Consider the following 17,815-nt stretch of genomic DNA (forward strand, 5'->3'; position numbering starts at 1 on the left):
ATAGAATTTCTTCATCATTTTTTCAACATTGTCGAATATGCTTGCAATTCGCTCCATATGAGCACAGCTTACCCTGTGTTCATATGTGCATACTGTCACTCTGCTGTTCATCAATATTCAGATAGTTGCGTAACAGCATCAATAAAACCGTTGTTAGTGTGAGCCTGGGAGGAGAGTAAGAGAGTCGGACCAGCTTGACAGAAATAAAATACAGAACACTGAAAGAGGTCCTGGGAGTCTTTAAAAGTTCAACTGTGACCCTAAGCATATGTTCAAGTTAAATAACTTGTTCATACCACTCAGTTCAGTGTCAAACATGGCAACTTTTCCAAGTAATTATGATGTAGTGTGGTGTCTGAGGATAGGACAGAAGAGCTTGCCCTCAGTTCGGCCTTTTTGCCCAGTAACAGACTTGGATCAGTCATGAACTATATTCTATATGGTGCATCTTCACATGTAGAAGCCAGACTGTTTTGGTCTCCAGGGGTATCATTAGCGGCACAGCCTGTATAAAGGGTTTAAGCCATGACTGGGCGCCCCGTTGTGCGCGTGCGCTCCCTCGGATTGGGCCCCACACCCTTCCTACTGCTACAAGCCCGTCTGACCCAGCCCTGGTGCCTCACTGTGTGGCAGCATAAAGGAGTGGCGAGCTTTCGGTGCCATATCTGTATCATTTTCTCTCTTTTCCCTCTTTCAGTAGGCCCCTCAACAAAATGTAGCCATTTTTCACAATTTTCAGACTTTCCAGACATGCTCAGGCCTCGTCTGTGATGAATGTCTTTAATAATCTCTTTTCAATCTCAGGAGGAGGAGAAGGGTGGGAGCCAATTTAGAAGTATCGCCCTGACGGGAGAGACTGTCAGGCCATGCTTGCCCAGAGGTAATGGTGCTGAAATGGATTTCTGCTACAAGTGCAGAGGTGGAGATAATTGGGGATGCTTGCTTGCTCAGTGGTTGCTTTCCCTCGCTGGCGTGTTGTGTCACTGTCCGGCTGGTCGGAGGCTCTGCAGGGGCCGTGTTCTGCATCCCTCACTAAGCCTGCGGAGCACACTAAATACCACAGCTGATCAGTTCTGGCCGTGAAGTTGTATGGCTATGTGCCGCTTAGCTGTCAGCTGTTACTATGGCACTCTATTTTGCCATCTGTCCTCACAGTTCCATGCGAAACGTTGACTAGACGGACAGTATCTGTGGGGCCTATTGGAAAGAGAAGTTGAACTCTTAGCTAAAACGCAGCAGAGATGTACCGGTACTTCTAAGATGCTGGTGACAAGGAGCAGGTGAAGGTACAAATGTACTTATGGTAAGCCAAGAAAGAAAAAGAATAAGAAAAAGTGTGCCGATGGGGTGTTGAAGCTCTAGGTTCGCTTTTAGAGAACCTCTCTGTGCAATCAAATGAGAAGAGTCTAAATTGAATAAAGGCTGGTTCATTGTGGACGTACAGGGATAGTTTTCTGGGATCCCCTCAGAGCATACAATAAGATGCACAATAATTTCAGTCAGACAGCAATTACAGAAGCACATAATACATAACACAATGGCATAGGAGCATTTGTGTCTGCAGGCAATGTGTTAATGTGGACTAAAAGTAAAAAAAATAAAACAACAGTCCATGGTTTGGTTTTGATAAGCTTTGTGCCTCATCACAGACTCGGGGAGTATAAACATGCCCTGCCTATATGAAGATTTTAAATTTGCAGTATCTCAGTCTGCAGGTCTGTTGCTGATGAGTTCGAAAAGCATGTAAGAACAATGTTTTCTACATGCTACTGAAGAGGGGACCAGCTGACCTCAATACATGTAGTTATCGTACCACAGTGTTCAGTCAACAGCCTGTCATAACACCGCGTGTGCTCCAACACCTTCCTCACACAACAAATGGGGATTGAAGCATCACACAGCCGATTCAATGAGGTGTTACCACGAGTGTTGACAGTCTTCACGGCTAAGAAGTTGAGGCAAATTAGTGCTGAGCATGCACGTGCACCAGCAAGATGCCAAACTTCATTGAAAAAAGGGTTCGTTGTTATCATCATAACATTTTTGCAGGAAAAATTGTACCTTTTACTTTGCATTTAAATAAAATACCAAACAACATTAGCGGACAAAGCACTGCCAATTAAGTGAAACAATTATTCTCCAAAATAATAAATATTAAAAATTTGTGGTGAAAAGTTTAGTGTATCAGGGTTTGCAGGGTGGTGGGATATAAATGAAAACTGAAAACAAAAGGTGCAGGTATCCCAAAAAGATACACATCCTAAAAGAAAACAGAATGATTTCAGAAAGGCTTCGTATAAACAAAACCAACTTTCGAAGCTCTGAATGAGGGTAAAATCAGGGATTTCCATTAGTGAGATGACTTAAACCCCAGAAAACCCCAGAAAGAACGAGAATGAACACAAGACTGATTCAGAATCTGTAGTAACTCTGTGGATGTAACCTGGTCATGGTGTAGTTCCACAAACTTCAAGGTCCTCTCTGTCTCCCCCCCCTTCATTAAGCTGAAACAGGTCTATAGCGGGCATTTAGGAGACGTCTATGAACAATGACAGTAACACATGGTCGTTTATGGATTTGTCAGAAAGGAGCTCCACCGCAGGACCAGATATATACAAACCACAATACACTCTCAAACGTAATCCTAGGACAAGTTATAATCACCATTTAACCTGACAAACATGTGTTTAGACTGCAATAAGAACCCAGATTACCAAGATAAATCCCACTAAAGTATGGGAAGAACATTCAAAAATACACAAAAAGTCAAACCAGGAACCTTTTTGCTATGAGTCAATGGTGCAAACCACTTATCCACTCCTTTTTGACATTTTTAATTCAAATTCCCACACTGCCATGTGAGGGATTTATATGTTGATGTCTTCTCAAGTGCATGATAAATGTCCCACTATCTGTTCACGGTATACTCTTCTTCTTCTTATCGTCTGCCCATTCCTTCATTTATTTAAAAGAAGAATGTATGTGCATTTAAGGGCTAGGTTTGATTTATATCACTTTTCAATTTAAGATTATGGCTTAAAAGGATAATGAGCACAAAAGATGTATTGCTTAGGTTTTGGAAAGCGCAACAAAGAACTTCAGCTAATATGTCAAAAGAAAGATTACGATTCATTTTGTTAAACACTGGAGGCGACACTAATGTGGCTACAAATGATTTACTCTTTGTCTCTACTTTATTTAGACAACAGGTCAAATTTATGAGCGTTGGAGTCACCGTTCATGAAACAAATATCAGCTTTCTAATGATGTCAAATAAATGTTCCTGAGATATCCAAAACCAGCATTGAGGCACCGGCCCGGTTCTGTTGGTCCAAAAAGAATTACTTTCGGAAGACATTCTGAAACGCCAACCAAGAGCACACATTCAGAGCAAATTGCTTGTCAAGAAGATAAATGCAGCAGAGAGTAAGAGTGTGTTTTTTTCAACAAACTTTTCTAGTGGCACACACACACACACACACACACACACACACACACACACACACACACACACACACACACACACACACACACACACACACACACACACACACACACACACACAGGATGCCAATTATAGTAACTGTGTGATGAGCTTTCTCATATTGAGCCCCATGCTACCTTTGCCTCTAATCCTTTGTTATTAATTATATCTTCAACAAGCCTCCACAGTTCTCGTGCTGTCAGCACCGAGTATCCATGGCAACTGCCGGTCGGTCCCACATCCCAGGGAAGCACTCATTCTGATTCCTGACAGAACCGAGGCTCAATGCAAAGACGCTTCGCTGACAAGACGTACAACTCACCAGCAGAATCTATAAGTGAAGCCCAGGATTATGTTTTCATGATTTTGTGACACACAATAATGCATTTTCATGATTTACTCTACTCAAGAGAACAAAACTGTGTCTGAAATAAGATGTCAACCTGTTGTAACATTAAATATTGCAGAAACCTGAAATTCATGCTTTAGGTATGTGTTGTTAATAATCCTCGGTGGAAACCTCAGTCCGTTCACATGCCAGGACAGGTGGAAACAGCTGTATAAAGACTTTTGTTGCTTCAGAGCGATTCACATTAAGTTTCATGAACTCCACCCAAGCTTCTGCTACAGCACCTGTCTAGATAACAATTCCTCTTCCATACAGGTTTTATGGAGGTCAAATGTAACTATAGAAACCAAAGCTGTGTGCTTTGGTTTTTGTTATTTTTGTTTTGTTTGTTGTTTTGCTTTTTTTTTTTCTTTAATCAGGCTGTTGGAGAAGTTGATTTTGGATATTAAGGAAAAATCTGGCTACTTTTTTTCCATCAAGACAGAAATACTGAAAAACTGACTTTACTAACAAACACCAGTCTATGCATTGCATACTATGTATTGTTTGTGTCTGAGGCTAACTCTCAGATCCTTTGGGAGCTTTAGGATAGCTTTTTAACTTCCAGTAGCCTACAATTCAGAGAGAACCAAATGATTTGTATTTTATATTCTTGCTGCTCTTGGTATGGGTATTTTGGAACGTGTAAAATAGGCCAAGAGGGAGCTCAGTTATAATGAAAAAAGTAAATTATCTTTCCATCTTTCTATCCATCTTTCAAAGCATCATAGGATGGTGTGTGATGATATTATCCCCTTTGTCTATTCACCATATAGAGTAGTTTGGAAAACATAAACATTAGTGAGAGATAGACCCCCCCTCTTTCTCTGTTAGATCCCAGTCCACCTTAACAGGAGCGCCTCTGCGTGGCTGCGTTTATGTTGCACATCTAAGATAAGAGTCGCCTCCTTTGGCACAAGCTGAACAGACTGAGCTGTTAAACCTGAAATATACCCCCCTCCACACACACACACACACACACACACACACACACACACACACACACACACACACACACACACACACACACACACACACACACACACACACACACACACACACACACAGGATGGGAGCAGTTACAGCTCTATAGCGCCATCTGCTGCTCACATGTTCAAAGAGCTGAGGTGGAGAATGACCTCACACCTTTCATCTAAAAAATATTAAATTAACAAAATTCACATTTAGATTCAGGAGAACAAAAGAAGGCAGATAGAAAAGAACTTGTGGATTTTGGTCAATATGGTCATGTAATTGTATTTGTATAAAACAAGAAAAGAGGGATTCAGATTTCATTCATGAAAGTCATCCAGATTTTATTTGTGCACAAACGTTGGGTGTACACGGAAACAAAAGAAAAGTCATTTATACTTTGTTATTCCATCCTTTGTTTAAAAAATGTGGTTTCTATTGGACAGCAAAAGGAATTGCTATGAGTGTTGGAGGTCACTGTAGTCATTAGCCAAGATTATCTATATTTGGGGTTCCTAAATTAGTCTTAAATTCATACAATAGATTTTTTCATATAAATACAACACATGTAAGTGTTTTATGTTGGTTGTGCACATCAACAGGATCAACAGGAACAAAAAAAAAGCCACAAACAAGTCAAAACCCCTAATAAATGGATAAATAAAAGGATCTTTCTGTGTGGAGTTTGCATGTTCTCCCCGTGTTCCCCTGGGTAGCTAATGGGAGCTACCCTCACAAAAACATGCACACAGTCCTGGGCTATACATGCCCCCTCTGGCCAACCGGGGAGCCAGATGGGGTGGGGAGGATCCGGCTGGAATAACGTGATCCTTCCACGCGCTACGTCCGGCCGGAGAAACCCCACCCTGTCTGGTGAAAGATGTTGCCTGCTCACTCCTCAGGTTAAGGAGGAGACCTGAGCTCAGTGCAGGGCCCTCCCGGGGTTGGTAGAGGATGGAAATGCCCAGGACTGTTAGGTAGGAGCACTGGGTGATAAAATGGGGAAAAAACCTGGATAAAAATATATATAGAAAAAAAACTAAAAAAAAACCTAATAAATGTCTGTATTTCTTTATTTATTGTATGTATATTATACTGTTGCTGCTGTGACAAGTACATTTCCCGGTGTGGGATAAATAAAGTATATCTAATCTAATCTGATCTAAATAACATAAAGTGCATTCAAAGAAAAATATAGAAACTAGATTAAAAAGGAGATAATTTTATCTCACAGTGAGCCTTGTAAAAGGTCAGAATAAATGACAGCAGGTTCCTCTTCCTCAACAGAATTAAGTGAAAACACTGTGCTGTAGTTAATAATATTCTTGATGTTAATATCACATTAATTATATGTTTTTTTAAGGAAGTACAAGAAAACCAATTCAGGAACTAAAACTTGTTAAAAGTGTTGTTTATCTACATTTTAGTGGCTCACTTTCCCTTATCAAATGAATCTTATCTGGAGAGAAACTTTTCCAGTGCAGGTGACAAAACACGGTCCGTATTTTTGTCTGGCATGAACGTTGTGGCTGGTCACAGTCAGCAAAATACACATTAAAAACAAAAAACAAATGTGGTTGAAAGAGAAGTATTTTTTGACTGAATCTTTATAATGATACAAAATGTGAAAAACTTTGACTAAAAATGATGATTACGAATACGATTGCTGTTGAATATTCAGCAAAATCTTTTTAGTATACTATATATTTCAGTTTACTTTTAGGTTTAATTTTAACCCAGTTAAGTTAAGAATCAGTCATTGGTGAGCTTAAGCAAGAGCAGGAATCAACAAAGTTTTAACTCAACTTGAAAACTTAAGATGTATTCGGGGTTGTGACAGGATTTCTCCAAACTCCTTTTTCAGGACATAAATGAACTGGGAGCTCTGTGTCTTCTGTTGCGCTCCCTCTGCAACTGTCACAGGGACCAACAACCGTGCACACTCACACTCACACCCGTGGACAATTTAGAAGAATCATCTAAACAAATTAAACTTGCAAATTAAATGTGCCTAAAATGTAGTCATTTTTAAGTATGTGTTATTGACCTGAATGTTCAGCTAGTGATTAAGATTAAGATTGAGATTAAGAGAGTGATTAAGATTTTATTCATGCACACTTAAAATAAAAAAATAAAATAAAATGAAACACAAACATTGGGTGGACAAGTTAACATAAATCAGTTGTACTAATTTATTTAACCCTTTAATTTCTAAAACATGCCTCCCTATTGAACAGCGTAGGCGATCACGATGAGTGTTTCACGAGCCGGGTTTGATTAAAAATAAAATAGTGATCTATATTTTGGACGCACATCACACTTGTTTTTCTCTTTTAAACTTTCAAACTCCAACAATATATTCCAAAACACAATATTATTTTATATAAATGACACACACTACATGTATATAAAACAGCATAAATCCTATAAATATAGAAAAAAATTGTGCAGTAATTTTAGCAACAATGTTAGCAAATAAGCTGAGATGGGCTCTGCAACCCCGTGACCCTGTACACCTGTACACCTGTACACCTGTACAGTGTTCAGCAGGCGTAGAAAATGGATGGCTGGATTATGTTATCAAATATGACTTAACATATGACTGAAACACATTTGGTGGCTTTGAATGGTGCAAAACTTGAGTCATTGTCTTCCCACAATGCCAGTTACAATCAGTTCAAAATACAGAGAAATGACCAGCATTTGACAGGTAAATGTAACTATGCAACTCCTTGTTTTCAAGTGTGCAAATCACTGGATTGTTCTGCAGTATGAAACATGCAATCTGCAAACATATATTTGCATTTAGTCCGATATAAAAAGCAGAAGCAAAGTGTGAAAATTCCCACGCGACACATGCAAAAAGGTTTGTGCACATCAAAAGCAAGAACAGTAACATTAAAAAAAAAAAAAACAGATCAGTGTTCCTTTAAATACCCTGAGAGTAAAACTCCCTTTCAAAATATAAATGTGTCCCATTAAAAGTGCGAGAACATTTCCATGATGATGAAGTGGCCACTTTGATCTGGCTGCTGTTTTATTTTCATTAGATCTGCAAAAAAAAAGCTGCCTACATAAAACTGAAATCCAAATAAAAGCCAGAGCCTTTATAAATGATATAAGGTGAATACAAAGAAAATGAAATAAACTGGAGTAAAAAAAGAGATCCTTTTTTTTTAATCTCTCTGTGAGCTTTTTAAAAGGTCAGAAAAAATGCCAACAGGTTTCTTTCGCTACGGTATCAAGTGAAACACTATGTTGTTTATATCTCCTTCAGTATATCTTTTCATAAAGGGAATACTAGAAAACCTTAAAGGCTTTAGAACCAATTCACCTCAAAATTATTGGCGTAACTTTTTTTTAGTGGCTCACTTTCCCTCATCATATTAATCTGGTCTGGAGAGAAACTCTTCCAGTGCAGGGGACAAAACTGCTTATTGTGTGTTTTAATCATTCGGAGGTTACTCTTTCTTCTCAGGCTGCACGATCAGTTTCCCCTTGTGGTACTTCTGTCCGATTCCATAGGGGACGTGTGCAGATATGGTTCCCAGTTCCTTGGCTCCCTCGATGTGGAACATCTGGTCATCGAAGAAGATGTGCGGTTTGATCTTCTCCAACAAAGGCCCTTTGGGAGCCCCGGCGAGGAAGAGGGCCTCGTCGATTTCCAGGCCCCAGCTGCGGAGCGTCTTCAGGACGCGCGCGCCAGAGCTGGCGGCACTGCGGGCCGTGACCAGGAAGGTTCGGATGGGGCAGTTCATACGCTCGTTCTTGGCGTAGAATTTTCTCTGGAGCTTCCCGAGGGCCTCCAGAAAACACTTCAGCGGGCCCTGAAGGAATTAAGAGCATCAAATTAAATCCATTTAACAGATCTCAATAGGAAAATTGCGATTAATGCAAAATATCAACAGAATCAGAAGAAGGTGCTTTTGTTTTGGGTTAAACCGATTTAAACAGATTTACAAACTGAGTTTATAAATATAGATAATATATTTATCAAGCTGACATATCAATTAGTTATTAAAAAAACAACAATAAATTCATCATTTTATGAGGAACAACAGAAGCTGCATCAAATGTCCCCGTTACCTGAGCCAGAGGTTTATTCTCGAACTGCTTCTCATGTTCAAAGAAAGTGTCGAGTCCATGTTTCTTTACAATGATCTCTGACTCGTCTGAGAAGAGGACGGCGTCGCCGTCAAACGCCACTCTCAGCTGGGTTTGGCACAGGTCCATCTCTTTTTCTGGCATGAACATTGTGGCTGCAGCAATGCCTGATAGAAAAGAGACGTGGTTGGAAATCTCAATCCTCAAATGTCTGTTATATTAACTTTACATTTGTGCAAACAAGTGCAAGCATTTGGTAAGCAAATATAGGATTTCTATGTAATTGATTAAGACAGCTCAAAACACGAGCAAAGTTTTACAGTAATGTAACTCTTACCTTCCTCTATGGCCTCTGTGACTTTATTTGAATCTTTAGAGAGGTAAAGATTTGTCATGTAGGCCTTCAAGTAACCTATAGGACTTTTCCCTCCTGTCATGCAGAACCTCTCTATGGTCAAACCTGAAGGGAAAAAAAAACATTAGAGATGTAAAAAGACAGAAATGTCGTTCTAAATACACTACTGTTCATTTCTGTACAGAGTGCTGCTCTTCTTTTATCTGTTATGGCACTGAGATGATGAGATGAGGTGAGACGTCACCTTGTTACACAGTCAGCAATGTTTGGTTGAGGATGCAGCGTACCGTAGTGGTTAATACTGTTTATGAGGCGCATGCCGACTTGGGCATGGTTGTTGGTCATCAGGACGATGTCAAACAGCTCCTCGCTGTCTGGGTAGAGCTCCCTCAGTCGAGAGTTGACATTCATCACTGCCTGTAAAAAAGATGACACTCCACCTAAAGTTGCAGTTGGTACGTTTATTTTTGCTGCCGTTACCACTATTTTCTGATATGATTACATAAACTCAGTAATTTGAGAAACACATCCACTCCTTCGGCCCCCCCTGCAGCTCACAAGGCAGTTTACAAGTTTTCACCTCTCCGGTTGACAGCTCCTCCAATCACAGCCTGGGGGTGGCCCCGCTTCACACAAAGCCACATTTATGACATTTTGTTCATGGGAGCATTCAAGTGTGAGTTAACACAATGCTAAAGAGGAAGGAAATCAGCAGTAACCTTAAAGAACCAAATGTTCCTCTCAAACTGTTTGGAATAGCTTATAATGCTCTTTGTAGCCGTTTAGAGTCCATTATTCTACAGTGATGAAAGTTATTTAGAAGTGGAAAACATTCAAGCCAATAACCAAGCTTCACAGGGGTAGAGGGCAATTTTCAGTGAGAGTGCCTACATTTCTACAAGTGCGGAAAAAGAAAACTACACTGAAACGGCTTGACTGGAAACGTTACCAGAAGAAAGCCTCTTTTCTCTCTCTCTAAAAAATGGTATGATGACTCATTATGACGTTACCTGACTTTAGGATCTGATCAAATCCAGAGGATTTTATATTGTGACTTTATAAAAGAGAAAAAAACAAAAAACAATGACAGAGGAAAAAATAAAGGCTATGATCCCTCCATGTGGTCTGGTTTACAGTCAAACTGAGACGTTTCCGACTGTGAGGGATGACTAATGCATCATAAACTGCACTCACACTGATTATCATAACAGTTGTTAAAAAGCCAGTGGGGTACAAGCTAAGTGACAGACAATAAAGCGTCTCATTTTTCAGAGCACTGTTGGCTTATCCTGTTGAAATATGATATGATTTCAGAGTTTGTATGTAACTATAATAATTTTTTTGTTTTGCGCCCCCTAGAAAACTTCGTGCCTCAAGCCCCACAATACGGTTTGACGTACATGCACGAAAATCGGTACACACCTGTATCATGTCGCAACTTAAAGAAAAGTCTCTTGGCGCCATGGCCGAAACCGAACAGGAAGTCGGCCATTTTGAATTAATCGTGTAATTTTGGCGCAATTTATGCCATTCCTTCAGCTGCTTCAGAGCCTGAACCGTAACGTGCACCCAGGTGTGTTATACATCAAAATGTGTGTCTCCATCCTGCGACGATGGGCATTATTTTTCTCAGTCAAAAGCGTTACCGTGGCGACGATAGACGCCAAAAAGCGCGCCCCCCCCGTTCATCTGATTGGTCCATATTTGATAGTCCCTATTTTCTGCTATAACTTTTGAACGGGTTGTGATACAGACATGTGGGTGGTGTCATTGGATCTGGTTTAGAGTCCTTAACCTTCATCGTGGATGGTGTCATTTCTGACATGCTTATGATGATAAGTTGAGTTTTATGTGACAACAGCAAAGGCACTTTTTATAGTATTATTGACCTAGGAATGGGGGGGTGACCCGGGGGGGGGGGGGGGGGGGGGGCGTGGCAGCCATGAGTGCGAGGGCCCGTTCATCACTGCTTGCAGCTTTAATCTTGTTTTGTTTTCTTTCAACTGCAAGGAAGTTCTACTGTAATAAAAGCAAAATACCTGCTCAACAGGTGTGGCTCCTGGTGTGACAAGACCTTGAGCTCAGTCACTGAACTCTAACAGAGATATTTGTTCATGCGGGTGTTACTGTACATGCTGATGTTCATCCACAGAGCTACGCCCTGCTGAGACTCTGCAGCAGGCTCAGGTGTGCCGTACCTTCACGAAGGGGAAAGCAGCTCCCGGCTTCAGGGGATCGTCTTCATTTTCCACCTGAAAAGCCACGTACTTCTCCAGACCCTGGTCCTCGTAGACCTTCCTCTCCGCGACCATGTTGAAGAGGGTGCGAGAGGACACGGCGATGGTCACGGCATACCGGGGCTTGGGCTGGGGGGATGAAAGGCAAGGCAAGGCACATTTATTTATAAAGCACATTTCACATGATGAGCATGGACTCAATGTGCTCAAATACATAAACAAACAAAATTACAGGTTTACAATAACAGAAACAGATAAAAGTATGTGAAGAGAAAAACAACAATAACAACTAGATTTCCATTTTAACAAAAGTTTTTAGTCTGCTTTTGAAAGAGGGCACTGTTGGAGCAGACCTTAGGGCAGGGAAATGGACAAACACTAACACAAACAGAGAAATGAACACTACTCTAGGAGTGTTTTCTTCCCAGACGCTATGCAACTCCCGAATCAGCTAAAACACCAAGTCGTTAAGTCATTAACACGTCTGAGATACTCACCGGTCTTGGTACTTTAGTTTTGAGGTTGTCGAAAAAGGCTTTGGCTGCAACCCAGTCCTGCTCTTCCTCGCCCTTAGTTTCGGCTGCGGCCGCCTCCTCTAACTTTATTTCACTCATATTAGAAGCTTCAGGGTGTGTGACAGCCTGAAGAAGAAGGAGAGTACAGTAAAGCTAGGCAATTGTAAAATTATAAAACTTACACGGAAATGTAGCAAGGAGGAACACCCCGTGGGCGTGTCTATGCGTCATGACGTAGGCAGTCAGGGAGCCATGCGGGGATCCGGAGGAAAATACCAGAGCGGTGCAGAAAACAGAGTGGCGACAACTTTGGTTCTCGCCGCCAGAGCGGTCACGTGGTTCATGGAAACCCCGAAAGTTCCAAAACAAAGCTGCTGTCATGTTAGTCTATGCCATAGATTCTCAAGTGGTTCTCAAATGGGGGTACGTGTACCCCTGGGGGTACGTGAAGGCACTACAGGGGGTACGTGAGATTTTAAAATATACATATATTTAAAAAGTAGCATCCATGCAAAAATCCTTTAAAAATAAACATTTCATAAATAATTGAGGAAAATATAAGTCTAAATTCATAAAATTATTTTATCTTCAGGAGTAGGCTATTCAACTTATTATCCTAAAACTTAGTCTCCCCCACACCAGGATGGTTCCACCTAACCTGTCAAATGCCACCTGGCTTCACCTGTCAATCACTTGGACCAATGATGGAGTCGTGGTTGAAGCGTAGCAGCAATATTTTTATGTTTAATAAATCAGTTACTGATGGCACAGTGCTCTGTTTTAGGTATTTTTTTTACAACTAAAAGTGCTTTGCGCTGGTTAGGGGGTACTTGGCTGAAAAAATATTTCACAGGGGGTACATCACTGAAAAAAGGTTGAGGACCACTGTATGCCATAGACCAGGGGTCGGCAACCTTTTTGACATGGAGTGCCAGTGTGAAAATTTCTTGTCAATGAATGTGCCATAATCAACAGTGAACAAAGTTACATTAATGTATGACACAAAATACAAAAACATTTCCAACAATCCTGGAACTATATTCTATACAGGCCACATACAAGCATATTTTATAGACTATGCATGTGGTAATCTCTCACCTGCAACCCGGTTTGGGAGGATCTGTAACATGAAGCAAGCCCATCCCACTCACTGAAAAGGTGTGGGGATTAAAGCTGATATTTTTGCAGAGCAATTGTTGAAATTTTGATTATTTGTTTAGCTGTTGCTGCTGTTTTTTTCCCCTCAGGGAGCTATTAGGGAGTTATTTTTGGAAAAAAATATGTTGAAAGTAATGCATACTGTATTGTACAGTAAAAAGGAAAAAAAGAAATGTGTTGCACACATGAAGCAAGCCCACTCACATCACTGAAAAGATGTGGGGATTAAAGGTGTAATTTTTGTAGAGCAAATGTTCAGATTTTGGCTCCTGTTTGTATTGTTGTTGTTTCAATCTCTGTGAGCTGGTCAGGTTGAAAATCTATTTTTACAGAGATGGACAGTTTTTTCGCACATATGTTCAATATATGAAATAAATTGCAGTCGCATTTGAATGCAAAAGATGTGTGTGTCTGTGTTGGGGTCGAGGGGGGGGCTCGAAAATTCTGTTATGTACTGTACAAAAGGGGGGCCTGGCAAAAAAAAGTTTAGGAAGCACTGGTCTATGGGACAGACAGCAGTGAGCTCACTTTTGAACGGTAAATATTAAAATAATCCGCACACAGGTACATTTACAGCTGACATTGAATCACTGTGAATACATCAATGTCAGTCACGTGTATTGAATGGCTGGATGACAACTAAAAGTGTTATTAGACAAGACATGGGTTGCAGATAAATTAGCCACTGAACTGTAATCTGGCGCAATGCATCTCTTGTGTAGCTACAGAAGATTAATGTAAGCAATGTATTAATACTCCCTTACATTGGACAATGATTGTTTTCAGTTAAATATTTTATGATCCAGATCTATTTATCTGTAGTACGATGCTGCAGATGTTTATCAGTCTGTGGTGTCAAGTGTGTTGTTTTATGCTGCAGTCTGCTGGGGAGGCACAAATACAATCTTGTGTATTTAAATGATGAATGTGACAATAAGAGCAAGTGTCTGTGAGAACAAGTAAAATAATTAAACGACAATGTATGAAGGCTCTTAAATCACAGAAAAATATGTTTGTCATTACGGAAGAACAATTTTGTTTAACAGAGACTGTATTCCTGCACTAGGACAGCAGAACAAAGGTGGGGCTACCAAATGTCCTACATTTCTTACAGTGGAACACAAGCTCCTTTTACACACTTACAGAGAATATGAGCATATATTTTATTAGAATACTCTGAAAAGTGCCTGATGCCATTTCCTGCTAAGGGGCAGGATGGACCATTAAACCTTTAATATGTAATCAGTGTAGTGTTTGACCCACTCTGATTTCTCCAAAGGGGAACAATTTGAAAAAAAAGAGGCGTATCCGGTGTAAAATTTAGCTTAATTACAATATCCTCTAGCAATATCCTCTGTGCACATCAACCAAACCTGTGGGAGACAGAAAGAGGAGTGAGAAAAAGTAATCTAGCATCCGAGCATTCACTATCTTAATGTCTATATATTCATCAATGGCAACAAAATAAAAGTGTAAATTAAATATACACACCACTACAAAGTATTCATCTACACTTTGTTCACAATTTATTAGGCAAGTTGTATTTTGGAGGTTTAATTTTATTATTTAACAACTGCAGTGCTCTCAGTCAATCAGAAATGTGATCTACTGCCGCAGTGTTTAAACCACTGTGCAATGTTTTGGCCTATTAAATGTATGAATTTAAAAATTGAAAAGGAAGGAAAAATGGAAGTGTCACCACTCTGTTTTATCCACTGCTCTGGGTGGGGGGCTCTGATGCCAGTTGGAAAATACCAAGTAAACAATCAAAACCCTTTTTCTTTAGTTTGTAAATGTTGCCGTATGGCACTGTATGGTAGTGGAAATGAATGAAAACAAGAAAGTTTGGTTTATAATTGTAAAACCCTTAACTTAACAACTCAAGTTGTAGTCTAAACAGTCACCAGAATCATTGATAGATAACAATGCAACTCAGTTAAAGGTTAAAAACAAATTTAAAGATATTTTCACCCACAGTGAATTGTAACTGCACTTTCATCCTCCCTGTCTCCTCTGTCCTCACTGTCTCCTCTGCCCTCATTCTCTGGCTCATAGTCTTCAGAATCAGAATCAGGTTTATTGGCCAAGTCAGGTCAAACAAAGACAGGCAGGGAATTTGACTCGGTTATTTTCGCTCACTGTACATTAAATAGACAAATGACAGCTCTTATTATATACATTTTTTTTTTAAAGTGAAAGGCTCAGCAGTATGAGGTAGGGTTATTGAAAGGTGCATTGTTACAGCATATGATTGTGGTTATTATTATTATTATTATTATTATTGCACAGTGATTGATTACTCTGACACTGCATTGTTAGAGCATATGATTGAGGTTATTATTATTATTATTATTATTATTATTATTATTATTATTATTATTATTATTATTATTATTATTATTATTGTTATTGTTATTGTTATTATTGCACAGTGGTTGATTACTCTGACTCTCTGAGTGATGAGAGTTCATCAGAGCAACAGCTTGGGGGAAGAAACTGTCTCTGTGTCTGGAGGTTTTAGCTACAGAGCTCTGTAGCGCCGTCCAGAGGGGAGGAGTTCAAACAGACTGTGTCCGGGGTGTGAGGGGTCTGCAGAGATGTTGCCTGCCAATCATCATTCTCACTGTCTCCATCGTCCTTTTTGCTGGGTTGCAAACTGCTTGTTTTCTTCATCACTAAATCGTAATTCATCCTCACTCACTTTCATCTACAGGGAGGGGTGGTTTGGTTTTCTTCCGTAAGAAACTATAAAATGTTTCACTAATTTGTAAAAACTGAAGAAAAGTGTCAAATACAATTATATGCAATGTGGAAAGGACTCAAAAAGCACATTATTATAGTAGACTCTATACCATCAACATGCAATAGACTGGTAATAATAATGGTACAGTCTTATCCAACCCAGTCTCACATAAAAACGTACCCTGCCTACGTTGGTCCAAAGTGCAAAAACGTAGAGGGGTAACAATAATAGCCCTTGAATTGTATAACTGTTACATTTTTCTGACTATTCGTTTTGCGTCCAAGTCACGTGACTTTCAAGATTCTGGCCGTGACACCAAAAAACATGGCAGACATTTCTCATTTTTTAGTGAAACAAATCAATATTTTGAGTTAGTTTCTGCATAAAAATGCATTTTGACTACATTTCTAGCGAGAAATATATATTTTACTTTCATAATATTTAATCAGTGAATGTAATCACTCGCTTGCTCGTTGTTGCGAAGTTGTTTCAGATCTCACCAGAATAATGTGAAACTGCAACGTTTGAATAATGTGAAATCGCAACGTTTTGGTTGCTGGACGGCAACCTGATTATTACATTATTATTATTATTTATATATTCTTCTTTATTATAGTGGCTAAGTTATGAGTTTTTGACGCGCAAGTTACTGTTTGTATTGTCAGTTTGTAAAAGCATGTTTTTAACGCTGTTTTAACAGTGTTTTAATGGTGTTTTAATGGTGTTTTGATGATTTTTAACAGTATTTTGACGGCGAGTATTTAACCGTGTTTTCTAGTATTTAACGTAAATTTGAGTATTTAACCATGTTGTTTGCTGTCGCCATGACGACGGAGGTGGCGTAAGTGATGTGAAATTATTATTTTTAGCAAAAACCACAAGCGCTACTAACCAATCATAAGTGGTGCATTAACCTAACCAGACCTTAACCAGAGCGTCGTCCAGCCACAAAATATAATTTTTAATTGCTTTTGAACCAGGAAGTTCGCCACCCTTTCCCGGTGGAGAACCATGGCCTCGGTTTTGCAGGTGCTGATTCTCATCCCTGCCACGTCGCACTCACCCTCAAACCGCCCCAGCACATGCTGAAGGTCCCGGTCCGATGAAGCCAACAGGACAACATCATCCGCAAAAAGCAGAGACAAAATCCTGTGGTTCCCAAACCGGATCCCCTCCGGCCCCTGGCTGCGCCTAGAAATCCTGTCCATAAAAATTATGAACAGGACCGGTGACAAAGGGCAGCCCTGCCGGAGTTCAACATGCACCGGGAACAAGTCTGATCTACTGCCATCAATGCGAACCAGACTCCTGCTCCGATCATGCAGAGACCGGACAGCCCTTAATAGAGGGCCCCGGACTCCATACTCACTTTCCCCGAGGCCGACTGAAAGTCTTCTTCCATGGCCTCACCAAACTCCTCCCAGACCAAAGTTTTTATCTCCAGGACTGCCCGAGCTGCGGCTCGCTTGGCCTGCCGGTACCTATCTACTGCGTCAGGAGTCCCACAGGCTAACATAGCCTTGTAGGACTCCTTTTTCAGTCTGACGGCATCCTGTACTTCCGGTGTCCACCACCAGGTTCTAGGATTGCCGCCACGACAGGCACCGGAGACCTTACGTCCACAACTTCGAGCCGCCGCGTCGACAATGGAGGCAGACAACATGGTCCACTCTGACTTGATGTCCCCCGCCTCCCCGGGGATCTGAGAGAAGTTCTCTTGGAGATTAGAGCTGAATATGTACCTGACAGAGGGCTCAGCCAGACGTTCCAAACAGACCCTCACAATCCGTTTGGGTCTGCCCAGTCTGTCCAACTTCCTCCTCCGCCAGCGCATCCAACTCACCACCAGGTGGTGATCA

General features: G+C 40.5%; 1 protein-coding gene across 1 annotated transcript; it reads right to left on the reverse strand.

Annotated features, from left to right (window-relative positions):
• Positions 1-7,182: 7,182 nt before the first annotated feature.
• On the reverse strand, positions 7,183-12,262 carry LOC133464411 (cytosolic 5'-nucleotidase 1A-like). Its single transcript, XM_061746360.1, has 6 exons — positions 12,038-12,262; positions 11,502-11,669; positions 9,591-9,720; positions 9,286-9,408; positions 8,931-9,115; positions 7,183-8,671 (listed from the first exon to the last, which is right to left on the reverse strand). Exons 1-6 carry the CDS (start codon positions 12,152-12,154, stop codon positions 8,306-8,308), a joined length of 1,089 nt encoding a protein of 362 aa, XP_061602344.1. The 5' UTR covers positions 12,155-12,262; the 3' UTR covers positions 7,183-8,305.
• Positions 12,263-17,815: the final 5,553 nt, after the last annotated feature.

This window comes from Cololabis saira, chromosome 18 (assembly GCF_033807715.1).
Source record: "Cololabis saira isolate AMF1-May2022 chromosome 18, fColSai1.1, whole genome shotgun sequence".
In the NCBI taxonomy this organism is placed as follows: Eukaryota; Metazoa; Chordata; class Actinopteri; order Beloniformes; family Belonidae; genus Cololabis; species Cololabis saira.

What these genes read in the sequence shown, in the direction of transcription:
- LOC133464411 (XM_061746360.1), bottom strand. Translation starts at nt 12,154, where the DNA reads ATGAGTGAAATAAAGTTAGAGGAGGCGGCCGCAGCCGAAACTAAGGGC. An exon ending in AAACTAAAGTACCAAGACCG is followed by an intron (nt 11,670 to 12,037) that starts GTGAGTATCTCA and finishes TCATCCCCCCAG; the next exon opens with CCCAAGCCCCGGTATGCCGT. An exon ending in AGAATAAACCTCTGGCTCAG is followed by an intron (nt 8,672 to 8,930) that starts GTAACGGGGACA and finishes TAATTCCTTCAG; the next exon opens with GGCCCGCTGAAGTGTTTTCT.